The sequence below is a fragment of the Pecten maximus genome, chromosome 1 (assembly GCF_902652985.1).
Source record: "Pecten maximus chromosome 1, xPecMax1.1, whole genome shotgun sequence".
NCBI lineage: Eukaryota > Metazoa > Mollusca > Bivalvia > Pectinida > Pectinidae > Pecten > Pecten maximus.
Genome location: NC_047015.1, coordinates 8,269,938 through 8,297,824, shown reverse-complemented (window position 1 = coordinate 8,297,824; position 27,887 = coordinate 8,269,938). Strand labels below are relative to the sequence as shown.

General features: G+C 36.5%; 1 protein-coding gene across 1 annotated transcript; it reads left to right on the top strand.

Moving 5' to 3' along the window:
- The first annotated feature begins 78 nt into the window (after positions 1 to 78).
- LOC117323856 (E3 ubiquitin-protein ligase MGRN1-like) lies at positions 79 to 24,546 on the top strand. The gene is made up of 14 exons (XM_033879360.1): positions 79 to 272; positions 3,390 to 3,508; positions 4,532 to 4,620; positions 5,610 to 5,762; positions 6,944 to 7,061; positions 8,365 to 8,428; positions 8,596 to 8,759; positions 9,093 to 9,317; positions 10,818 to 10,938; positions 13,447 to 13,525; positions 14,178 to 14,354; positions 17,020 to 17,080; positions 18,425 to 18,608; positions 23,870 to 24,546. Exons 1-14 carry the CDS (start codon positions 185 to 187, stop codon positions 24,169 to 24,171), a joined length of 1,944 nt encoding a protein of 647 aa, XP_033735251.1. The 5' UTR covers positions 79 to 184; the 3' UTR covers positions 24,172 to 24,546.
- Positions 24,547 to 27,887: the final 3,341 nt, after the last annotated feature.

The following is a 27,887-nucleotide window of genomic DNA, read 5'->3' as shown; positions in this document are numbered from 1 at the left end:
CGAAAACCTTCAGTTAATCATTTGCTCACGTTTTTAAAATGCATGAATTTATTATGTTTACAGCACGTTCCCGTGACGTCATACACACGGAAGTGGATAGGGACCACAACATACATACGCCATTTTGACAAGTTATTGAGAAAAGACGATCGAAACTGGTGTTTTTGCACGCCATCGGTAAAAGATGGGTGCCTTAACCAGTAGAAACAATGATGGAGTAGAAGAAGTCGACTATGCTTCAAACAATGCATATCGCTATCCTCCAAAATTGGGTGAGATATCTGCAGCATCACCATAGCATGAGTAGTTTAGAATAATAGAAAAAAATATCATCCCTAGGCTAGTACCCTTATTATTATTACTACAGTAACTATACGCCAGTGAATAGACCTTATATTATCGTCCATGAAATCTATTGTAAAATATGATAGTATCGAACAGAGGTAAATTACAATTGTATTTAATATGGAATTCAGTAAGAAGCTTACTTTAGCTATAATAATCAGTACAGTAAAACTTGGCTTTAACGAATTCCATGGAAATTCCAAGAAACAATTCGTTATAACCGAAGTTATAGGGTTTCTGAAGGTTAACATCTAAGTTTACGTTTCATACTTCTGCCTCCTATTTCACATTAGGCTGGACTAGGCCTTAAACACAAAAACCAACACTGAACATTTAAATAATTTAAAAAAGACCTGACAGCTTGTCCGATGTAGGGTCAAGGCGTACTATTAGGTATAAGCACATACAGAGCCGTGCCAAAAGTATTCGCGGAAAAATGGCCGCCGTTCTAGTGCAAGTTGTCTCGCTTGGAATACAAGAAGCGCTTTTTGAAAAAACAACAACACACATTTACGAGTATAGATCGGAACAACTGATCAGGAGTATTGATTTTGGAGGCCTGTTTTTGCAGTTCCATTTTGATTTTGAGTCAAATATTCTCTATAATATTGATGTACAGTGATTGAGCTAGCCATACCATATGCCTCGGATACCGTTTTCCAAACGTAAACCTGGTTGTTTTGTCCAATCACCACCTGGGATTCATCACTGAATATAACATTTTTCCATTGTTTATTTAACAGTCCATCACCGTTTTTCTAAACACCATCTCCGTCTCTTTCGGTTGACCTCTTTTAAGACCATGGCTTTCCACACAGCACGACAGAACAGTTCTGGGGTTAGGGTTAGCATTTCCAATGTTAAATTGAAGGGTAACATCTTTTAAAACTTTTCGACGGTCAATTTTTCCCACCCGCAAAAGTTGTAATTCACCACACAGGTATGCCTAACAATCTAGCAATTTCACTCACTCGATGTTCTTCACGATTTAAATCCACCATGACTTGTTTATTGTCAGGAGACAACTCGGCTGACTTCCGATCCATGTTTATCTATGTCTGATGACATCTGTGCGATGACACACAGACGACAGAAACTGACATCACGGCATGCGCCATTCTTTCACGATGATGCAGGTGTTCTTAAAATTTAAATCAATCTCGATAGCGCCATGGTAAACAACGTCGCAACCGCTTCCAAGAATACTTTTGGCACAGTGCTGTATGGTTGGCCCCCGGTTTCTTTTTGAAACGAGGCTACACTTGACAATTTAAAGAAAAATGGGCTGGGAAAATTTGTATTAGGTGCAAGCTTAAGTATTTATTTGACTGCACCACAAAATGATTTTGTATCAAAAGAAAATTTGTTATATGTGAACTTATTATAATTTGTTTCCAATGAAAATATAAAGAAGAGCCGAAACCGAGGATTTGAATTTACTTCAGAATCAGAAGGAATTTGTATCAAGCAGGTTCATCTTAAGAGAGTCTTACTGTAATTATAGTCTGATCCTAAAAATTATCATCTACATAACACTACCACTTTTAATATTCATGAAATAATTCTGTAATTTATATCAGGCTTACATCTCTTTATAACTTGAATGAATGTCTGAGCCGAGCCTCAGAGGTTCAGCTCATCCTCTCACTGAAGATCCTTAAATATTAAACTACCAAGAGAATCAGGACAATGGCTTGGTACACCTCATCAAGAGAGAATTTGTAATTTGTGTAAATGAGATATTGGTGATGAATTTCATTACATATTTAAATGTGAACATGAATCTGTAATATGTTTGAGGAAGAAATATTTTCATAAATACTACTTTACTTATCCGAGTCGAGAAAAAATGCAAGGGATGTTCTCTATATTTAATCGTAAAGTTTATACAAGATTGTGTATAGATTTATAGAAAAACTAAGTAAATTGATTTTAAAGTGATTTTTGTATCAGACAGTGCTCCTCTATTCTTTAATGTTCTTAGTAATTAAGTAATTATCGCAAATATGTATTGTATAGAATATTGTAAGATTGTATAACTGTACGCCTTCATATTGTTATTATATACATATATGTGACCTCTTGTTACATACATTAGTCTGTCAGAATGCTATCAATAAAACCTTTAAACCTGAAGTTGTGATCGATGCAGTCTCACTGTCTGTTGTGATTTTAATGAAATTTGAGTTTAATCACACAGTGTTTAAATTAATAAGTTATATACTTTGCCTCAAGTTTGAGATGTGAGAAATTTTCTACTGTGCATTTGTATCACATTTTGATAAAGCTAGCCTATAGGTGTTTAAAAAGAAACATTATTTATTGACATGTAAGAAATCAGGAAGAAACTGATAACTCTATAATGGGATTTTGAAAGTAAGGCCCAGTCTCTACATATGGAAATTTATATTGTATACTTATGAAACTTTTGAATTTGTAATTGCTTTTAGTCATAATATATATATTTACATGAGTCATGTTTGGAAGTCTTCATGAATTACTGGTAATATTGCACAGACTATGTAAATATTTTAAAAGCCTAATTTCCTTAAGGTTGGGTATAAAAATGTGTAACACACACCTTATGTGATTTTACATTTGTATATTACAAATTAGTTTTACAGTACATGTATTTTCCTTAATTTTATTTTTATGTAAAAACAGATACATTATTAAAAGTTAATATATCACAGAAGATCACATACAGAAGTTAATTGTGTAGACCAGTCCTTGTATTGACCAAAAAGTCTTATTCAATTATATATACATGTATATATAATTATCACTGAAATGTTCAGAGTAAACACATGTGAAATATCCTTTCCATGTACATAAAAAGATGCATTTAAATAAAATGTAGCATTTGGTAGCATATTTACCATGTATCTGCATATGTATGCTCTGGGTTTTTTTCCAAATCTATATAAAATGAATTTGCTCTAATCATTGCTGTTTTCCTGAAACAATTGCCTGAAATAATGGTATATTGGTTGTCATTGTTTATACTCTTATATATATGAACATATATATATATTTCTTTACAGGTAACTATTTTGGTACTCACTTCATTATGGGCGGAGAAAGATTTGATATGAGTCAACCTGAGGCATATTTGTTTGGAGAAAATTCTGACCTGAATTTTCTTGGGAGTAAACCAATACCTGTGAGTTGACTATCTATAATTACAAATTATGATAATAATATAATATAATAATTATTATATAATATAATGATTAGTTAGGCCATACAAAATTAAGTGATTGGTTCTCAGGCCTGCTCGTATCCAAAAAAAAATTGTGTATCGGTGCAGATTTGGAAAGGATCAACAATAATACTGCCATGGAATAAACTTGGGGATTTTCAGAAGCTTGCATAATGGCGGAACTAGTACTATATACACTTAGATAAATGATGGGTTATGGACTTTCCCCACAAAATTTTAGAATGCCATGTTTTGGCCCAAGTTGGCAAGTCTAAAACAGACAGATTTGATTGACAAAGTCCAAATCAAAACAGAAATCTGTTTTTTTGTTTTGTTTTTTAAAATTTTACGGTTTCTTGTTGAAATTAATGAACACAGAATTTGCTTCAAAGTATTTATTAAAATATCTCATTTTGATGTGAATAAAAAAATCAGAAAAATTCACCATCATCCATTTTATATCCTATTAAATGGAAAAAGGACAATAAGAGGGCATCCTGGATTTTGAAACTTGAAGTTTGCTATCGCTATTATATAAAAGTTCTGGAGGGATATTTCTCAAACTTCATGTGTAGGTTCCCCTTGGCCCCTAGTTGTGCCAATATCAATTTAGAAGTTTGATCAGAAATAGCAAAATGGTCGATAAGAGGTCATCCTGGATATTGAATAATCAAAGATTGTTAGCACTATTTTTATTTCTTGAAAAGTACAGTCAGCCCCACCAGAACAAAAGATAAATGTCCTTGTTCAGGCTGCTTCCTACACTAGTGACTACTTGGTATAAGATCTTCATACTTGGGGCATTTGTCCACCTTGGTTAACCAGTGTATCATGTATCAATAGTAGATCACTCTGACCTACATTTTGACCTTTGACCTACATCTGGTAGGTGACTAATTCACTGAATATTCTTGTTATTTATAGAACTGTATGAACAAGCTGAGATGTAAAAGTAAATCAAGTGTTTAAAATTGTTACTTGTAGTTCCCATATCCTCCACCTACTGGCAATGAGCCCACAAAGACACTGAAGAGCCTCGTCAACATCAGGAAGGACTCACTCCGCTTTGTCAGGTGAATATGATTTTTCTCATTGAAGACCAGCAATCTTTCATTGTCTGCTAGGATACTAGACAGTTTGGATAATTGTCGCTTTTCATGATGATTGATTATTTTTAAGTTCAAATTCCATTAATTGTCAATTAATATTTAGCGTGTGACCATAATTTTATTGGTTTCACAATATAAAATCAAGGGTTGAATTAGCAAGGGCAAGTGAGTTTATGCCGTAGTGTAGCGTCCATTGTCCATCTGTCCAACTTTTCCTTAAACAACTTCTCAATAACCAAGAGGTCCAGGGACTTCATATTGGGCCTGTAGCAGGCTGGGATGAAGGGCTACCAAGTTTATTCAAATGAATGAACTCAAGATCACAGGGGTCAAATAGGTTAAAATCCTTACACCACCATTGGTTTGGTTTGGTTTATTTTGTTTAACGTCCTATTAACAACCAGGGTCATTTAAGGCTGTGCCTGGTTTTGGGAGGTGGAGGAAAGCCGGAGTGTCCGGAGAAAAACCACAGGTCTACGGTCAGTACCTGGCAACTGCCCCACATGGGTTTCAAACTCGTGGCCCAGAGGTGGAGGGCTAGTGATAAAGTGTCAGGACACCTTAACCACTTGGCCACCACGGCCCCTTTAAACCACAAAAGGCCCAGCAACCTGAAGTGAAGAGCTACAAATTTAATTGAATATACCTAGCCTACTCATATTTGAACAAAATGGTAATCTGCTTAGTATCTGCATAAATGACCCTAAGTTGCATTAGAAGTGATACATGCCCATTAGGCCTCTTGTTTAGATATGTATATCTACTTTTTGTTATTATCTGTTATTTATTAATTGAATTCTTTGTCGGTTAACCTTACAACAAAAACATGAATTAAAAAACACCTTTGGAAAAACTAAGTGTAACTTCGATTTTAACTACAAAGCTGAAATTATACAGGGTACAAAGAATATATACTGGGAGAGGTTAAAGGCTAACCTTACTTACAATTACAGAGTAGAGGAAGCTGATGCTGCTCAACTGCCTGAGGATGGGAAGACCCGATCGGGCTGTAGATACAACATTGAGTTCACGTTTGACTGTGATGTAAGATGTGCTATCACCATCTACTACTTTGCCTCGGAGGAAATCAGCAATGGTCAACTCATGTATGTATACTGTATATCAGCAATCAGCAATCTGGGTAGATATATCTTCATTGCAACAAAAGTTATTTTTCTTTTGAATTTCATGATACAGCATTCTAAAATTCCCTGAAAGTCCTTGAGCATTGGAATAATGTCTTGCAGGTGGAATGATAATAATAACAAAATAATTCCCAAGTTGTTCTAAAAAAAATGCCTGTATTTAGATAATTAATGTGAAAATTGTATTCTTTTTCTTACAAAAAAAAAACAAAAAAAACCACTATTAATACGAGGGCTGATTGATAAGTTGTGAGCCTCTTATTGAAGGATTTGAATTTTGCTGGACATATTGTATTACCTTTAAACATAATCTCCTTCAGTATCTGTATACTTTTGCCAGCAGTGTTTAAGGGCCTCAATACCACTTTTATAGAACTCCTTTTCTTTGCTGTTCAGAAAGTCATCCACTGCATGTTAGGGTTAGGGTGCCTGAAATAGCCGTTTTCAGTTTTGGAAATAGATAAAAAGTCTGATTGAGTGATATCAGGTGAATAAGGCGGATGCTCAATCAATTTAAAGCCACAATCATGAACGGCAGCCATGGCAATGACACATTTTTTCACCCTAATACTACCGATTTTGTCCATTTTGCCAAAGCCGCTTGACTTGTTTATTTTAGAGTGCTACCTCGTCGATATAAACTAATCAAATAAGACCAGTCCTTGCACATGGCCCTATATAGTCAGAGAATATTAGGACTTAAAAAGAACATCCTTGAGTACCTCCTTCATTACAAGGCTCACAACTTTTCAATCAGCCCTCGTATGTCACTCAGATTGCAGTGATACTAACAATAAGTACAATGTGTATACTAGAGATTTAAGACATTAACATTGATACCAGTTATACTCCTATCATTTCTATGTCAGATTGCCAATTCTTCTTCACATAGTTTGAATATATTTCCCCCCTTTATAGCAGAACTTGAATCACAACATCAAACATCAATCAAATGTAAAAAAATTCAAAGAGACATGATCAAAAGCCTATACAAAATCCACCATTAATAACACTCAAGGGATTTTATTTCCCTCAGTATATATTGCATAATGTCATAAACCAGGCAGGTATTGTCCTAACATCCTGATATAAATCCTGTCTGATCAGAGTTATACTATGATAAACTAATGCTCTTTATATAGATATCGCCCACGGGATCCAACAATGAACTCGGAGACATTCCACTACAAAAGAGGAGTCAACCAAGTCTTCTCTCAGCCCACTCACATCATTGACCCCAACAAGTTTGTGGATGATGAGGTACATGTAGATTACATTGATCAGTCTGAATACATTATTGAGATGATTGTTAAAGCTTTCAGTTTATAAATACTAAGTTAGCACCCCTCTCTAATATATGCCTTTGTTTTCTGTATACACATCATAAAAGGACAGAACTAAGTGAATAACCTCCAATATACTGCATAACAGTCAGCATAGAAAGCTCAAAGGTGATGTGTTTCTATGGTGATGTGTATCTATGGTGATGTGTATCTATGGTGATGTGTATCTATTGTGACGTGTATCTATGGTGACATGTTTCTATGGTGATGTGTTTCTATGGTGATGTGTATCTATGGTGATGTATTTCTATGGTGATGTGTATATATGGTGGTGTGTATCTATGGTGATGTGTATCTATGGTGATGTGTATCTATGGTGATGTGTATCTATGGTGGTGTGTATGGTGATGTGTATCTATGGTGATGTGTATCTATGGTGATGTGTATCTATGGTGATGTGTATCTAGGATGATGTGTATCTAGGATGATGTGTATCTATGGTGACATGTTTCTATGGTGACATGTTTCTATGGTGATGTGTATCTATGGTGATGTGTATCTATGGTGATGTGTATCTAGGATGATGTGTATATATGGTGACATATTTCTATGGTGACATGTTTCTATGGTGATGTGTATCTATGGTGATGTGTATCTATGGTGATGTGTATCTATTGTGATGTGTATCTATTGTGATGTGTATCTATGGTGATGTGTATCTATGGTGATGTGTATCTAGGATGATGTGTATCTATGGTGATGTGTATCTATGGTGATGTGTATCTATGGTGATGTGTATCTAGGATGATGTGTATCTATGGTGATGTGTATCTATGGTGATGTGTATCTATGGTGACATGTTTCTATGGTGATGTGTATCTATGGTGACATGTTTCTATGGTGATGTGTATCTATGGTGATGTGTATCTAGGATGATGTGTATCTATGGTGACATGTTTCTATGGTGATGTGTATCTATGGTGATGTGTTTCTATGGTGATGTGTATCTATGGTGATGTGTATCTATGGTGATGTGTATCTATGGTGATGTGTATCTATGGTGACATATTTCTATGATGATGTGTTTCTATGGTGATGTGTATCTATGGTGATGTGTATCTAGGATGATGTGTATCTATGGTGATGTGTATCTATGGTGATGTGTATCTATGGTGATGTGTATCTATGGTGATGTGTATCTATGATGACATGTTTCTATGGTGATGTGTATATATGGTACAATGAATGTGAGATATAATTATGTATAATTTCTATGTTAGTGGCTGTTTGACCCAGTGAAGGAGACGATTCCTGTAGTGATCCACGCTGTTGTAGAAGATGATGGTAGGTACTATTTATGTATTGTAAAAATAAATCTCACAACAGATGGTAGGTATTTATAACATACAAAATACATACTTTCACTCCTTATGATGTTTTTCACTCCTGCCGTTCTAAATTCCTACAGACCACTCAATGTTTTTCATATTCACCACTCTTAATCACTACAGATCACTCCAACCATGCCCACATGACATTTGCTATGGTGGAGAGAAGCTCTGTGGATGGCAGTTACATGATCAAACCACTCAAACAGAAACAGTTCGTAGATGGACTGCCTTATCTGCTGCAAGAAATTTATGGAATAGAGAACAAACAGACTGACCGCTCAAAGGTAAGTAATGCTTATAGAGCAGACTGACCGTTCCAAGGTAAGTAATGCTTATAGAACAGACTGACCATTCAAAGTTAAGTGATGCTTATAGAACAGACTGACCGTTCAAAGTTAAGTGATGCTTATAGAACAGACTGACCGTTCCAAGGTAAGTAATGCTTATAGAACAGACTGACCGTTCAAAGGTAAGTAATGCTTATAGAAAAGACTGACCATTCAAGGTAAGATTATGTGTGTAACTTATAACCTATCTAAATAACATATTAGTCCTAATATTTTAGAAACAACCATGCTTAACAAAGGCTACATTAGTTGACTGCATTGTGATTTTAGATTGACCCTGATGACGACCTTGAGGACAGTGGAGCAGAATGTGTGATCTGTATGTCGGATATGAGGGACACGCTGATCTTGCCATGTCGTCACTTGTGTCTATGTAGTACGTGTGCCGAGTCCCTCCGATACCAAGCCAGCAGCTGTCCAATCTGTCGTTCACCTTTCAGGGCCCTCCTCCAGATCAGGGCCATGAGGAAGAAGCAGTCCGTGCCCCTCCATCAGGTACATCATTACAAATGTCTCTCCTTGAAGTTCTCCTCTGGATAAGAGTAAGGAGCAAGTAGGTCATCAGAATGATGTTCTATTTTCAGCTGTCACCATGATCAAAACATTAAGGAAATTGTCTCCCCTTAAGGGCTGTCTCCTAGATCAGGACTATAGGGAGGAAACTCTAGCCCTCTATCAGACAAGTCGTCAGAAATGGTCTCCCGTTTGGGACTTTTCCCTTGAAGACGGCTATAGAAAGGAAACTCTAGCCCTCTATCAGACAAGTCGTCAGAAACGGTCTCCCGTTTGAGACTCTTCCCTTGAAGACGGCTATAGGGAGGAAACTCATTCTATCAGACAAGTCGTCAGAAATGGTCTCCCCTCTCCAGTGATTAACAGTTATAAGATACTGCCTATCCTTTACTGACTTCAGATTGTATCATTTTGTTTACACACTGTTCATGTTGTTCACCTAATATCAAGCTGTTATACATCTACATCTACATCAACATCAACAGGGTTTGATACAACATATGTAAAGTATGACCTTGACCTACTTATAAAGGTATGTTTATAGCTGCCCTGTGTGTTATTTGTCTGTAGTAGAGGTGGTAGACACAACTATTTGTTTACATTGTGCGAGTTAAATTTTACCTGAATTTAACAGATATAGGTCATGTGTCTCTATAAAGACCCAGTGTATTGTCGACAGCAGTGTATTCACTCATGCGTGACACCATTACACACTAGTCAGACAGGTGTGTCAAATAACTCATTATTTACCTGTAAAACTACACACAACTTACCATCACAGATGATTACACAGGGTTGATGTGTGAGCAATCTACTGAAAGTTGTTTACAATTACAATACTGGTCACTGTGCCGAGTTGTTTATATCATTTATAGTTTCAAAAACACATTTTTTTATGTAAAGGTAAACCAGACTACTTACATTATAGAGTACATTCTTGTCTGTATGTTTGACATTGTTACTTATTACAGTATTGCACAAAATTACATTGTAATAGTATATTTTACCTCCACTACAAGAAATGGGAGTACTTCTAACAATCACACACCATGTCATCAATTTAACACTAGTAAACTGACAGACATTGTCTTGGACATTAAATGTGAGTACGGTCAGCCAAAATTCAGGTATCTTTGAAGATCAGTCATATTTCTTAAGTCATTGTATCTCAGACAAGTCCAAGTTTGAGGACCACATGAAAGATTAGCCTTTGGTTAAACATGTATTTTATCCTCATAAGATAACGATTATTACCATTATCAGTCAAAGGTCAAGGTCATTGTATCAGAGATAAGTGTGAATTTAGGCATGATCAATCAGAGGCCAAGGTCAGTGTATCTCAGACAAGTCTGAATATGAACATAATCAACCAAATGTCAAGGTAATTGTGTCCTCTAAATATAATAGACATAATCAGTCAATGGTCAATGCTCACTTTCTCAAGTTAATAATGAATAAGTATACATATTTTGTTTATTTCAGACTGAAGGCAATGATGAGAACCCTGTCAGTCAGGAGGGTGTACCTCCAGGTTATGAGGCTGTCTCTCTCATTGAAGCCCTCAATGGTCCTTGTAACCAGTTCTTCCCTGCTCCAGGTGATGGTGAGCTTCCTTCCACAGTTTTGTTAATACAAAAATTGATTCTGTGTTTTCCATTACAAATATGATTAATTAACCAACATAACAAGATCTGTAAAAAAAATCCTTCAATATCATTATAGCGCATATAAGAAATTTTCCAATTGCCATTAAGCTTTGTATTTTAATGTCTTATAAGGGTGGTCCAACTTGTCAACCAAATAAATACTTTATGGAACTCTTAGTGTGAAAAACATTGCCATCTCTCTCAGAAAACAATTGTCCCCAGAAATCATATGTATAATTTAAATTTGTAGCCTGTAGAAAAGAAATGTATAAGTGTGTGTATGTATTCAGGGTTCCCTGTGTCTATGAGGATGATGTCAACATAAGTGTACTTATCAGAATGTGTGTATGTATTCAGGGTTCCCTGTGTCTGAGGATGATGTCAACATAAGTGTACTTATCAGAATGTGTGTATGTATTCAGGGTTCCCTGTGTCTGAGGATGATGTCAACATAAGTGTACTTATCAGAATGTGTGTATGTATTCAGGGTTCCCTGTGTCTATGAGGATGATGTCAACATAAGTGTACTTATCAGAATGTGTGTATGCATTCAGGGTTCCCTGTGTCTGAGGATGATACCAACATAAGTGTACTTATCAGAATGTGTGTATGTATTCAGGGTTCCCTGTGTCTGAGGATGATGTCAACATAAGTGTACTTATCAGAATGTGTGTATGTATTCAGGGTTCCCTGTGTCTATGAGGATGATACCAACATAAGTATACTTATCAGAATGTGTGTATGTATTCAGGGTTCCCTGTGTCTATGAGGATGATACCAACATAAGTGTACTTATCAGAATGTGTGTATGTATTCAGGGTTCCCTGTGTCTGTGAGGATGATACCAACATAAGTATACTTATCAGAATGTGTGTATGTATTCAGGGTTCCCTGTGTCTGATGATGATGTCAACATAAGTGTACTTATCAGAATGTGTGTATGTATTCAGGGTTCCCTGTGTCTATGAGGATGATACCAACATAAGTGTACTTATCAGAATGTGTGTATGTATTCAGGGTTCCCTGTGTCTGAGGATGATACCAACATAAGTATACTTATCAGAATGTGTGTATGTATTCAGGGTTCCCCGTGTCTGAGGATGATACCAACATAAGTGTACTTATCAGAATGTGTGTATGTATTCAGGGTTCCCTGTGTCTATGAGGATGATGTCAACATAAGTGTACTTATCAGAATGTGTGTATGTATTCAGGGTTCCCTGTGTCTGAGGATGATACCAACATAAGTGTACTTATCAGAATGTGTGTATGTATTCAGGGTTCCCTGTGTCTGAGGATGATACCAACATAAGTGTACTTATCAGAATGTGTGTATGTATTCAGGGTTCCCTGTGTCTGAGGATGATACCAACATAAGTGTACTTATCAGAATGTGTGTATGTATTCAGGGTTCCCTGTATCTATGAGGATGATACCAACATAAGTGTACTTATCAGAATGTGTGTATGTATTCAGGGTTCCCTGTGTCTGAGGATGATACCAACATAAGTGTACTTATCAGAATGTGTGCATGTATTCAGGGTTCCCTGTGTCTGAGGATGATGTCAACATAAGTATACTTATCAGAATGTGTGTATGTATTCAGGGTTCCCTGTGTCTGAGGATGATGTCAACATAAGTATACTTATCAGAATGTGTGTATGTATTCAGGGTTCCCTGTGTCTGAGGATGATGTCAACATAAGTATACTTATCAGAATGTGTGTATGTATTCAGGGTTCCCTGTGTCTGAGGATGATGTCAACATAAGTGTACTTATCAGAATGTGTGTATGTATTCAGGGTTCCCTGTATCTATGAGTATGATACCAACATTAGTGTACTTATCAGAATGTGTGTATGTATTCAGGGTTCCCTGTGTCTATGAGGATGATACCAACATAAGTATACTTATCAGAATATGTGTATGTATTCAGGGTTCCCTGTGTCTATGAGGATGATGTCAACATAAGTGTACTTATCAGAATGTGTGTATGTATTCAGGGTTCCCTGTGTCTGAGGATGATGTCTACATAAGTGTACTTATCAGAATGTGTGTATGTATTCAGGGTTCCCTGTGTCTGAGGATGATGTCTACATAAGTGTACTTATCAGAATGTGTGTATGTATTCAGGGTTCCCTGTGTCTGAGGATGATACCAATATAAGTGTACTTATCAGAATGTGTGTATGTATTCAGGGTTCCCTGTACATGTGTCTGAGGATGATGTCAACATAAGTGTACTTATCAGAATGTGTGTATGTATTCAGGGTTCCCTGTGTCTATGAGGATGATGTCAACATAAGTGTACTTATCAGAATGTGTGTATGTATTCAGGGTTCCCTGTGTCTGAGGATGATGTCTACATAAGTGTACTTATCAGAATGTGTGTATGTATTCAGGGTTCCCTGTGTCTGAGGATGATACCAACATAAGTGTACTTATCAGAATGTGTGTATGTATTCAGGGTTCCCTGTGTCTATGAGGATGATGCAGCCAGGAGACTTGGACACTTACCACAGGGAAAAGAAACGGTCATCAAAAAGGTAGGTACAGCCATAATCATCTCTGTACCATAAAGAAACATTACTAATGAACATTTGGACATTATTAAAATATGTACACACATACATTTAATCCCAATCAATGAATTTGGCTGAAACAGAATTTGTCCTATGTGGAGACTATTAACAGTTTAGTATTAAGCTGCATTGTTTTCTCCCCTGACTTTTCTGCTGTATAGGAAATGTTGTTTAGCTTTATGCATCTACACTGGTTTATTAGTCCCCTACTGATGAAACAGGGGGGGGGGACTTGGCTATAGGTTTCTGGCTGTCTGTCCGTCGCTCAGTTTTCGGCACTTTTCTCAGCCATGATTGTTGATATGTAACTTCACTATGAGTAGCTACAGATTAAGATCGAGTTCCAGGGTTTTTGTTTTGTTTTGTTAAATCAAATCTAAGCTAGACATTTGCCTCTTAAGCTTACCGAGAGGCTAGGGAGGACAGTCAAATTTGTTAAAAAAAATTTGACTTATATATAGGATCAAGTTTTGAAAAAAAAAAACCTTAACTAACTAACCTTTAAATCATATTATAATGTTATTTCTCCCTATTTCATAATATATAAAACAGAAAGTTTACGGATAAAGGGATATAAAATGTCCTCTCCAATTATATCTTGGCATTCTTGTTTAAGGAATGTGATTGCAGTGGACTCGGCCAAAGACACTCAGCAGAATGTGGTGTTCCGAGCAGACGACAAGAAGATGCTGGAGGAAGAGGAACGAGAGACCCAAGACCAACCTCAGGTTGTCATGATGGCCCAATCAGAGCAGGCCAAGTCTCCAAAGAAGAAGGATCTCAATAAACCCATGTATGTAGTGTACAGGAGTGAAGTAGATCTCAATAAACCCATGTATGTAGTGTACAGGAATAAACCCATGTATGTAGTGTACAGGAATAAACCCATGTATGTAGTGTACAGGAATGAAGTAGATCTCAATAAACCCATGTATGTAGTGTACAGTAATGAAGTAGATCTCAATAAACCCATGTATGTAGTGTACAGTAATGAAGTAGATCTCAATAAACCCATGTATGTAGTGTACAGTAATGAAGTAGATCTCAATAAACCCATGTATGTAGTGTACAGTAATGAAGTAGATCTCAATAAACCCATGTATGTAGTGTACAGGAATGAAGTAGATCTCAATAAACCCATGTATGTAGTGTACAGGAATGAAGTAGATCTCAATAAACCCATGTATGTAGTGTACAGGAATAAACCCATGTATGTAGTGTACAGTAATGAAGTAGATCTCAATAAACCCATGTATGTAGTGTACAGGAATGAAGTAGATCTCAATAAACCCATGTATGTAGTGTACAGGAATGAAGTAGATCTCAATAAACCCATGTATGTAGTGTACAGTAATAAAGTAGATCTCAATAAACCCATGTATGTAGTGTACAGGAATAAAGTAGATCTCAATAAACCCATGTATGTAGTGTACAGGAATAAAGTAGATCTCAATAAACCCATGTATGTAGTGTACAGGAATAAAGTAGATCTCAATAAACCCATGTATGTAGTGTACAGGAATAAAGTAGATCTCAATAAACCCATGTATGTAGTGTACAGGAATAAAGTAGATCTCAATAAACCCATGTATGTAGTGTACAGGAATAAAGTAGATCTCAATAAACCCATGTATGTAGTGTACAGGAATAAAGTAGATCTCAATAAACCCATGTATGTAGTGTACAGGAATAAAGTAGATCTCAATAAACCCATGTATGTAGTGTACAGGAATGAAGTAGATCTCAATAAACCCATGTATGTAGTGTACAGGAATAAAGTAGATCTCAATAAACCCATGTATGTAGTGTACAGGAATAAAGTAGATCTCAATAAACCCATGTATGTAGTGTACAGGAATGAAGTAGATCTCAATAAACCCATGTATGTAGTGTACAGGAATAAAGTAGATCTCAATAAACCCATGTATGTAGTGTACAGGAATAAAGTAGATCTCAATAAACCCATGTATGTAGTGTACAGGAATGAAGTAGATCTCAATAAACCCATGTATGTAGTGTACAGGAATAAAGTAGATCTCAATAAACCCATGTATGTAGTGTACAGGAATAAAGTAGATCTCAATAAACCCATGTATGTAGTGTACAGTAATAAAGTAGATCTCAATAAACCCATGTATGTAGTGTACAGGAGTAAAGTAGATCTCAATAAACCCATGTATGTAGTGTACAGGAGTAATGAAGTAGATCTCAATAAACCCATGTATGTAGTGTACAGGAATAAAGTAGATCTCAATAAACCCATGTATGTAGTGTACAGGAATAAAGTAGATCTCAATAAACCCATGTATGTAGTGTACAGTAATAAAGTAGATCTCAATAAACCCATGTATGTAGTGTACAGGAGTAATGAAGTAGATCTCAATAAACCCATGTATGTAGTGTACAGGAATAAAGTAGATCTCAATAAAACCATGTATGTAGTGTACAGGAATAAAGTAGATCTCAATAAACCCATGTATGTAGTGTACAGGAGTAAAGTAGATCTCAATAAACCCATGTATGTAGTGTACAGGAGTAATGAAGTAGATCTCAATAAACCCATGTATGTAGTGTACAGGAATAAAGTAGATCTCAATAAACCCGTGTATGTAGTGTACAGGAGTAATGAAGTAGATCTCAATAAACCCATGTATGTAGTGTACAGGAATAAATTAGATCTCAATAAACCCATGTATGTAGTGTACAGGAGTAAAGTAGATCTCAATAAACCCATGTATGTAGTGTACAGGAGTAAAGTAGATCTCAATAAACCCATGTATGTAGTGTACAGGAGTAAATTAGATCTCAATAAACCCATGTATGTAGTGTACAGGAGTAAAGTAGATCTCAATAAACCCATGTATGTAGTGTACAGGAGTAAAGTAGATCTCAATAAACCCATGTATGTAGTGTACAGGAATAAAGTAGATCTCAATAAACCCATGTATGTAGTGTACAGGAGTAATGAAGTAGATCTCAATAAACCCATGTATGTAGTGTACAGGAATAAACCCATGTATGTAGTGTACAGGAATAAAGTAGAATATGATATACTCATCTTTCAGTGTCTTCTCTCATGCAGAACTCTCGTGCATGACAAGAGACAAAATCTCACATTATTAAAAAAAATTCTCCCTCCATATTATGTCAGGCAATTATGTACCAGATTGCATGGCATCCAGTGCCTTTTATTGTCATACAAGCTTGAAAAATTGAAAAAATTTGAAAGGGAAAAAAACAACAACAACAAAAAACAAAAAAACCCCATTTGAAGTATGTTTTAGTTGTATCTTTGTTCTCAAATGAATATCTGTGCAAATGAGTACACAATATATATTTGATTTTGTCATTAAGAACAATTATAATTGAATTAGATATTGAAATGAATTTTAAGACCTGATTTTACATTAAATGACAAGTAGGAAACTTGTACTTATGGTTTGTATTTCTGTCGATAGGTATGATGAAAGTTCAGACGAGATGAAAGTGTCTAAAGATGGTGACTCCCAGGATAAAAAGGTACGTGTAAGAGGGGTGTCATTGTCATTTCAGGAAGGAGTTGAATGAAGGAGACAGCTCCTACTGAGACAAAGAGACAAATCCTATTGTACTCACCTTTGTAGAGGCCATCTTAGTCCATTATACTTTCATGGTTTTGAATCAAAGTATGCTGATATCTGTGCAGTCAATTATCCCCTAATTATAAAACTGATGAGATAATTATTTGCATGTAATTTTTCACATATCTTACACGTAAAATTTTCATTCAAGTGGATTTTCCAAAAATACCCAGGAAAATCAATGCTGTTACTGTCAATAGATTTCTGATGTCCTCACTCTAACAACTTTATTAATAATTCAATTTTCCTGAAACCTTCATACACTTACAACTATCCTCTCTGGTAAGAGTTCACATGTCAGCCACATTGGGTCAAAAATGCTGCTATCAATAGATTTCATTTATCTTCTTACAGTCCAGGAACTCCATACACATACACAAAACCAGCATCTGTTGGGAAAATTTAGGCTTAAATCTCCTACACAAAACCAGCATCTCTTGGGAAAATTTAGGTTTAAATCTCCTACACAAAACCAGCATCTCTTGGGAAAATTTAGGTTTAAATCTCCTGGGGTGAAAATTAAGGTCACTGCTGGTATGCTACTATATATGGATGTTTGGCATCCTCAATCTACCAACTTCATTTGTTATGTCTGATTGTCCTAAAACTTAAACTTACAACCATGATCTCTTGAATGAATTTTCATTTCAATCTCCTGGGATCCAAATTTGGTCACTCTTATAAATATATTTTCATCGTCCTCGCTCTACCAACTCGGTAAATTATTGGATGTTTATCTGTTACTTCAAACTCTTACTCAAAGCTATTGTGTCTTGTTATGATATTTAATAGTGTTTTCCTAGTAGACATTGTGATTAGACAACTCTTGCCATCTTTTGTTGCATATTTGTCATTGATGAATAGCGACGGGATTCATCTCACTGTAGTTGCCTTGTAAATAGTGAGGAGATTCATATCACTGTAGTTGCCTTGTTAAATAGCGAGGGGATTTGTATCACTTGAGATACCTTGTTGACACAACACTAATCAAATCCTTCAGGCTTTCTCTTTGGCCTTTGGAAAACAATGGTTCCAAAGATATACCTTGGTTTGAATAGGATTTAATATTTTGAGTAAATGAAATTCATTAGAAAATAAAAAAGAAAAAAAAATGTATTCACCAGATACAAAATCGTGATAAAAATAAATTGATATTGTTCAAGCATCTACAGTCAAAATAAATGAGTAACAAATAAATCAAGTCATTTAGAATACTTACAAGCTCTGTTGATTATGTCCTTAGGACCTACAGGTATATGACCTTGGGGAATCCGAGGCCGACAGTGACTATGAGCTGAAGCCTATCCAGGTAAAGCAGAGTCACCTGTCTGCGGAGGACCTCGCTGACGATGAGAGAGAAGATAGTTCAGAGGCTGAACCAGAACCCGATCCTGACTATGACAATGCCATCAACAATGAAACAGAAAGTAAGACTCTGTGATGTGGTGCTAGCCATCTGTGTGTAGTCCAATCAGCTCGAGATGTCGCATCCTCTGATATATCTGTTTCAAGTAATAGACCAATGTGTGATTAATTTAGATGTATCTGTCGAGGCCTTGTTAGCTAACATAACAAGAAAGAACTAACAATTTTCTGACAACTAATGTGATGTACAACACCTGTTGTCAAATTTTCTTAAAAGGATGTCTTTTGCAAAACTGTAATGCTTTTGATATTGAGCTTACTGGGACAGGACATGAATGACCTTGACCCACTTTAAAAGTTATATTGGTCAATTGTTAGCAGTTCTACACCATTAACCACTGGTTCATCCATATCAAGGTGTGATCATATCAGTATTTGGTAGTAAAGTGAAAACTTAACAAATGGACCATCTAGAACAGATAAGTTAAAGATCAAAAGGTAGTAAAACTAGGTGAGCTGGGAAAACTAGGTGAGCTGGGAAAACTAGGTGAGCTGGGAAAACTAGGTGAGCAGGGAAAACTAGGTGAGCTGGGAAAACTAGGTGAGCTGGGTCTTTGGGTCTTGAGTGTGTGTGTGTTTAAAGACCTTGTCAAATTTTATTGCTCTGAAATTGGTCTAAACTGCGCTTTAATGGTAAACATGTGTGACATAATATTCTTACTCTTACCATTCATCGCTAAATATAATTCTGTAAATGAAATGAAATCATTCAAGAACTGAATTTAACCTGACAGATCAATACATTATATAGTCCAGTGTGTCCCCTATATTCTGGGACATATGATAGCCTATGTTCCTGTGTCTGAAGTACTGCACGTATTGTTTGTGTTTCCAACTGATCCCTGTTTTACCATGCTGTTAATTTTGCTTTATTTGCATCAATTCAGGTAGCAGGTAAGCATAATTCTGTTAAGGTGTTGTTTTGAACATATCTGTCGAACCTTATTACTTTGTTTACATCAGCTGGTACCTGAATTATGCATACTTTTGAATGCTTTAAGCTGTGTGTTTGGCTTACTGGTTCTACTTAATTGTGTGTACATATGGATGTTTTTTCTGTATCTATAAAAAGAGTAAGTTTTCATCCGTTGTCCAACCGTCCCTACATAAACAGTCCTTGTTAATATTTCGAGAAGTTATTCAAGGATTTTTCTCCAACTGAATATGTAGGTTCATCTTGATCCCTAGCTGTAACCATGAAATTATGACCTTGATCCAGTTAAAAAAATGGCTGATAGGCTGCCATTTTGAATTTTGACTTTTGAAATTTGTTATTGTAACTTTTTCAAATTTCATATGTTGTTCCCCTTGCTCTCCAGTTGTGCATATTGAATATTGAGACTGATTCAAAAATTTAGTCTTCTCTTGGGTCTCAAATGAAAAATTACTTTAGGAAAAGGATGATGGCCTCTAGTGTGCATATTGAATTTTGAAACGGATCAGAAAGCAATGGCCAACAATTTTGACAGTTAAAAATTGTTATTGCTATTTTCAAAAAGTTCTTCATTGATAGTTTCATCTATTTCCCCAGAATATTCTACGTTGATCTCTTACAGATTTCATATTAAGAGTAGTGATGTCAAATCGATTGATAACCATAATAAATCAATCGGTAAAATCAGTTGTCTGCAACCACTACTGGGCAAATGTGACCTAATGTTGTGTAAATGGAGGGTATGGCTCCCTGGGGGCCGGAGAGATTGAGCCCAATAACAGATAAACACAATCCTGTTATTAGCTCACTTGGACTGAAGGTTCGTTGAGCTTATGCCATGGGGCGGCGTCCGGCATCTGTAGTCCGTCAACGTTTGCTTTAAATCGCTACTAGTTATAAAATGCTGAATTTGGTCAGAAAGATCCTTCGGGGAACGTTAACAGATTTTGCATTAATGACCATTATGACCTCCATGGGGCCAAAGGGGTGGGACTTTTCCTTTTAATTCCTTTAAATTGCTACTAGTAATAAAGTATTAGATGGATTTGTACCAATTTCAGTCACTAGTCACAAAGTGGGTCTTTCCCCACCCCAAGGATCTTAGTTTCTTGGTTATATTTTTTTAAACTGTTGAGATCCCAACCCCATAGATATATATAGCATTGTTTGACATCAACAAATATAGATATTAACAAATTGAACATGAACATTATTTTGATGTTTGGTCAAATCCAACCAGGTCAGCGATACAGGCTCTCTGGGCCTTTTGTTTTGATATATCTTTGAAACCATTGTGATCCCAACCCTATAACTATATATAGCATTATTGGGCATAAAGAGAAAAACACATCATGAACTAAAAATAGGCCCTAGGATCTTTCCCCACCCCTAGGGACTTAGTTTCTTTGATATATTTTTGAAACTATTGGGATCCCCACCCTATAACCATGTACATGTATAGCATTGTTGGGCATAAAGAGATAAACACAATTATGATGTAAAAATAGGCCCTGGGGTCTTTCACAACCCTAGGGTCTTAGTTTCTTGGTTATATTTTTGAAACTGTTGAAATCCTAACCCAATAACCATATATAGCATTGTTTGACATCAACAAATATGGATAGTAACAATTTGAACATGAACATTATTTTGACATTTGGTAAAATCCAACCAGGTGAGTGATACAGGCCCTCTGGGCCTCTTGTTTAGTTCACCGGGTCCAAAGTTCTTAGGTGAGCTTATGGCATAGTGTGACAACTATCAGTTATCTGTCCATCTGCCAACAGTTTGCAATTGATAAAAACTTCTTCTAGGGATGTGGCCAAAAGGGAGCAATTGGGCTATACTTCTATAATTGACTCCTTGTTCAGTGAAAGGGAAACAATTTTGTATAAACAGTGTGTCGGGCCCCGAAGTGGTCTGAGGGGTTGGGCTCGATAGGGGAAATATAGCCAATTCAAAATCTTTCTTCTCAGGTAGGAATAAAGGAATAACAGGAACTTTGTCCGAATTGGTGTAAAATATCATTTGGGGAGAAGGAAAATGTTTTGTATAAAAGGTTGGTCTGACCCCCTTTAGGCCTATGATGAAGAGCAGCAAATTCTTTAAAATTGTTCTTCAGACTGTAGACATGAGAATCTTGGATATTAGTTGAAGTTTGTTATTGATATATCTCAGAAAGTTGCAAATATTTAGAGGAAGGGAGGAAAGTAGAGTTAATGTCAGTCTAACGTGGATCCTATAAAGATCAGTCTACGGTGGGAACCAAGATCCCCAGGGATCTCTAATGTCAGTCTAAGGTAGATCCTATAAAGATCAGTCTACGGTGGGCACCAAGATCCCCAGGGATCTCTAATGTCAGTCTAACGTGGATCCTATAAAGATCAGTCTACGGTGGGAACCAAGATCCCCAGGGATCTCTAATGTCAGTCTAACGTGGATCCTATAAAGATCAGTCTACGGTGGGCACCAAGATCCCCAGGGATCTCTAATGTCAGTCTAACGTGGATCCTATAAAGATCAGTCTACGGTGGGAACCAAGATCCCCAGGGATCTCTTATTTGTAATGGATGGAACAATTGAAGGATACATAAAATGTCAGTGTTTCTTCTGTTAGCATGTAAAGTACACTGGTTTGTTTCAGGTAATTTGAACGATGATTTCACTTTGTATTTAAGTCCGAGTCTTTTTATTGTCATCATTGTTGATATTATTTATATATAGTCATATACATCACAAAGTACTGCCTGGTTATTTTAGATAGAATACTAACACAGCAAAAATGATGTCACTGAAGCACCGAGTCTCTTGTTGCACTGTGTCTGTGGCCTGTGAATGTCACACAAACTGTACATGTGTAATTCTATAACAATGGTCATTAGTCTGTATTCTCATGTATGTTCATTGTTAACATGAAACTTACAATGATAAGTCATCATAGATGTCATTGAGAAATTGTATACTAGATACTTGATAAAAATCATTGTTTTTAGCTCACCTGGTGTAAAGGACAGCTAATATAAGTTTATGCCATGGTGTGGCCTGCATCGTCTGTTGATATTTCATTTAAATCGCTACAAGTTGTATAGGACTACATAGATTTTGACCAAATTTGGTCAGAAGTATCTTTGGGGGAATGCAGTGAACGAATTTTGATTAAATGATGACTGGGTTGGAGGGATGGGGCCAAATACGGGAAATAGAAGTAAATCCTTTAAATTGCTACTGGTCTTGGAATGAGTGACTGGATTTTGACTGGTTAGATGTATCCATGGGGGAAGGGGACAATATTTTGCATAAAACTTTTGGGGCCTAAAGGGTTGGACCCATTAGGGAAAACAGAGAGAAAAGTCTTTTAAATCACTTCTGAAACGAAGGGTCTGGATGACCTATAGGCATCATGCTCTGTCCATTGCTGTGCGTCATGCGCCGTTAAACTTTTTCTTTCAAAACGCTACTCCTCCTGAACCCCAAAGCAGATTACTACCAAATTTGGTGTGAAACAATTAGGGGAGGGCAATTATATTTTATGTAAATAAGGCTGAAATGAGGCTGGTGTGACCCCTAGGGACAGAGGGGCAGTGCCCATAAAGGCCAGGGAACTTTGCTGACATTTTGATTTAAAACCCTACTCCTTCTTACCCATTGGGTGGATAACATCTAAATTTGGTGTGAAAGATCATTAGGAGAGGCTAATAATATTATATGTAAATGAGGCTGGTGTGACCCCTGTGGCCAGTGGGGCGGGGCCACAAAAAGGGGAACTTTGGTGATTTTTTGCTTTAAAACCATACTCCTTCTTAACCCTTGGATGGATTACATGTGTACATCCAAATTTGGTGAGAAACATCATGTGAGGGAGACCAATGATATTTTATATAAATCAGGCTGGTGTGACCCATGGAGCCCGAGATGTGGAACTTTGCTCTAACTTTGCTTTCTATTATATGATGGTTTAATTGTCAGATGACAATTACGGGCCATGTTAACAAATCTGGTCAGAAGTATCTAAAGGGAAGAGGAAAACAAATTGCATAAATGGTGACACAGGAATGACTTTTGACTAAATTTGGGAGGAGCCTGGCAGGGGAAACAGCAAATTATTTTAAATCCTTCTGTAAGAACAAAAGGATTTGATCTATATTTGGCTGAAGGGGAACTAGTTCTCTGCAATATCCAGGCAAGTGATACAGGCCCTATATGTGTCTCTTGTTTTCTAAACAGCAGAATACTTGAGCAATAATATGATAGTTCGTAATACATACAATAGTAGTATACCAGGCAGCTAAACAGGATACATTCAATTATGTTATTCCATCTGTTCTCTAGGGAGCCAGGACGAGGAAAGTGGGGACGAATGCACACCATCAAGGGCTTCAAGTCAGCTAGAAGTGGGTCATGCTAGGGACTACGAGGACCGAAGGGTGACGTACATCAAAGGACTTAGTAGGAGTGCAAATGAGGTGAACACAGACAGTGATGGGTACACACCTCTCCATGTGAGGAACAGTTTGTCCTTACCTGTAGCCTCCAGTAGTAGTACAGAGGTGTCTAGCTTTGGCAGTGCTAGCAGTTCCCAAGGACTTCTCCCCTCCGACTTAGTGTCTGACGATGACAAACTTGATCTGTGATTCTAGATACATTAACTCTCTACTGTTAGCCAAAGATGGGACTGTGGTTGTAGTTCAAAATTTCTGTAATTTATGATAATCCTTGGTTTTAAACTTTGGTATCTGTTTAAAGAAATCAGAGTAGTCTAGTTCACCAGTTCCCTGTGTTGGGCAGGTGTTGTGGTTCACCAGTTCCCTGTGTTGGGCAGGTGTCATGGTTCAACAGTTCCCTGTGTTGGGTAAGTGTTGTGGTTCACCAGTTCCCTGTGTTGGGAAGGTGTTATTATTCACAAGTTCCCTGTATTGGGCAGGTGTCATTGTTCGCCAGTTCCGTGTGTTGGTCAGGTGTCATGGTTCACCAGTTCCCTGTGTTGGGCAGGTGTCATGGTTCAACAGTTCCATGTGTTGGTCAGGTGTTATTGTTCACCATTTCCCTGTGTTGGGAAGGTGTTGGGTAAGTGTTGTGGTTCACCAGTTCCCTGTGTTGGGAAGGTGTTATTGTTCACCAGTTCCCTGTGTTGGGAGAGTGTTATTGTTCACTATTTCCATGTGTTGGCCAGGTGTTGGGTAAGTGTTGGCCAGGTGTTAGCTAAGTATTGCAGGGCAGGTGTTAGCTAAATATTGGCTAGGTGTTGGCTAAGTGTTGAGCAGGTGTAAACCTGACTGGCGTTATTCACTGAATTATGTATAGTTGTGAGCTTCCTTATACCAATCTAGTCCAATATGTTAAGTTGTTACAGAATGTCTGGACTAACACATTTACTGGTGATCTACACATCACTGATTGTATCACTTTCTAGTCACAAACATGAGAGGTTGAAAAGTCCCTTCATCAGATTAATACAGTTAATCATACGTAGTTAGGAAACTTCTACCCAATAGGTCCAAATTCTACAAATTTATATCTTGTTAGTTCTGTCATGCCTTGGACAAAAAGTCATGGAAACGAGACTGGCCGTGGCGACAGAGTTGTCAACATTTCACACTCAAGTTTTGCATTAGATCTGTTGCTCAAAAAGTATGTCCAACATTAACCTACCTTTCAGATAGAGATAGGTCACATGATGGAGTTTATACAACTCCCTTAAATTATGGAAAAACGTCTGGAGTTTATGGTCCACCGGCCTGATGGGAATCTGGACTTTAAAGTTTTGTGTTTAAGTTCAGTTTCTCAAAAAGTATTAGTGTTATTCCATCAAAACCTGGAATGTAATTGTGTTGTAGTATGGACATCTCAACACACCCTAAAGATTCTGTGAATTTTTGTGTGTGTGTATCTCGACATTAAAAACCTTAGATTTTGAAAATCAACAAAGGATAAAATTAGATTATAGTCAGATTAAAACAAGTTTTGTTATAAATATATTGGATGCTTTATTCTCACTTTACAGGAAAAGTAAGTTTTTGGAGTAAAATGGCATATTGAGGTGAATTTTGATTATAAAAACTTTTCAGATTCATCAATGTTTAAACATGTTTATAACATGTACAGGGTGCTTCCATACTATCACTTTATTAACGTGGAGGTTTGTTTGAGGCATGTTTTGTCTTGTGTAATTCTTGTTTTGACTTGTGTAATTTCTTGTTTTGTCTTGATGACACACTTTTATTTAGTGTACATCGATTTATTGTACTGCGTCATCAAACCCTATACAATAACACCAAAGTAAAATCTAGTGCAACATAAATAATTTGTGTACCAACCACCCTCACAAAGCTTTGTTTGAAATGTTATCTATTTTTAGCTCACCTGGCTTGAATGGCCAAGTGAGTTTATGCCATGGTGCAGTATCTATTGTCCTTCTGTAATCAGACATCCGGCGTCAACTTTTCCATTTAAATTATGTCTTCTTTTTAATCAAGAGTCCCAGAGTCCTGATTTGGCTAATAGGTTCCTGAGATGAAGCCCTACAAAAGATGCAAAGAAAAATTATCTTGGCTTATATACAAGGTAACAGAGATCCAATTGGTTAAACATTCAAACCCTTCTCAAAAACCAAAATGCCTTTTGGTTATGATATTTGGCTGGAAGGTTCCCGACATGGAGCAAGTTTATTTAAAGAAATGACCTTGACCCATATTCAAGGTCACAGATCAAATTTTTTTTAAATTCTAGTGACTTCTCACAAACTAAAAAACCTAGAATAAAAGTTCTTTTGATCAATTGACAGGCAGAGAATCATTGAAGAAGTGAATACCAGGTGAGCGATACAAGCCCACTGGGCCTCTTGGGTGTGAAAATGATTTAACCGGTATCGGAAAGCATTACTTGGCAAGTGATGTTCCCAGCTGTTTTGTGATATATACCTTAGCTGTGACATGGTAGATAGGGTGTCTGTGATAATAGGAAGTCTGGCTGAATGAATGTATACCTATTCAGATTTTCATTTGTAAATATGTTTAATTTATGATTTGTATATATACTTGGAATCTCTGTGTCTTAACAACTACACAACTGGTTCTGGTGTGAAGTTTTGACTCTACCCTGTACAAATTGTCTGTTGTTTGATGTACATTTTGTACATCCCCCCCCCCCCCCCCCCCCCCATGAATTCCATTGCATATTCAGAGAAGATTCAGTCTGTGCCCCTTATAGTTTGATGTTGAATTATGATTGATCGATAATTTCAGTAAATGTCAGTATTGTATATATGTATCTCATTTATTCTCAGTGTAAGATATCATTTTCATATGACATGTATAATTGTAAAGGAAAGCTGATGCAGCATGTATTGTAGGACTATTATAATGTGAAGAAGTAGTGCTAGATACACGCAGAGCATGTGATGTGCAATCCAATTCACCACAATTTACTGTATATACATACGGTGCTTCATTTTCTTGTATTTGACCACTGTTCATTTGTCTGCTGGCCAGAAATCGTACAAGTCAGTGGTTTTGATTGATAATGAGTAGGTGTGAAACATAATGTAAAATAATGTATATGTTGTGTTTTGACTTCATGTAACACATTATAAACATTGTGTATTGACATAATGAAATACAATGTATACATTGTGTTGTGATGTAATTAAATACAATGTATCTGATGTAATAAAATACAATGTATACATTGTGCTATGATGTAATAGAATACATGATGTAATGAAAACATTGTAAAAATCGTGTAATAATATAATATAATGAACATGTAATATAATGCATGTACATTGTGTTTGGATGCAATAAAATACAGTGTTAAAATTGTGTTATGACAATGGAACTGCAATCTTAACTTGACTATAGAAAATGAAGTCATATGTTCCTGGATAAAATAGTGGTGTTGCATTTTAATGACTAGAAAACTCCATTGTAATGACGACTAGAAAACTCCATTGTAATGACGAGTAGAAAACTCCATTGTAATGACGAGTAGAAAACTCCATTGTAATGATGACTAGAAAACTCCATTGTAATGACGAGTAGAAAACTCCATTGTAATGACGAGTAGAAAACTCCATTGTAATGACGACTAGAAAACTCCATTGTAATGACGACTAGAAAACTCCATTGTAATGACGAGTAGAAAACTCCATTGTAATGATGACTAGAAAACTCCATTGTAATGACGAGTAGAAAACTCCATTGTAATGACGACTAGAAAACTCCATTGTAATGACGACTAGAAAACTCCATTGTAATGACGAGTAGAAAACTCCATTGTAATGACGACTAGAAAACTCCATTGTAATGACGACTAGAAAACTCCATTGTAATGACGACTAGAAAACTCCATT

Bases quoted from the DNA above. Each gene is read 5' to 3' on its own strand.
- LOC117323856 (XM_033879360.1), top strand. From the start codon at position 185: ATGGGTGCCTTAACCAGTAGAAACAATGATGGAGTAGAAGAAGTCGAC. The intron at 273-3,389 runs GTGAGATATCTG...ATTTCTTTACAG, and splicing joins TCGCTATCCTCCAAAATTGG to GTAACTATTTTGGTACTCAC. The intron at 3,509-4,531 runs GTGAGTTGACTA...TGTTACTTGTAG, and splicing joins TTGGGAGTAAACCAATACCT to TTCCCATATCCTCCACCTAC.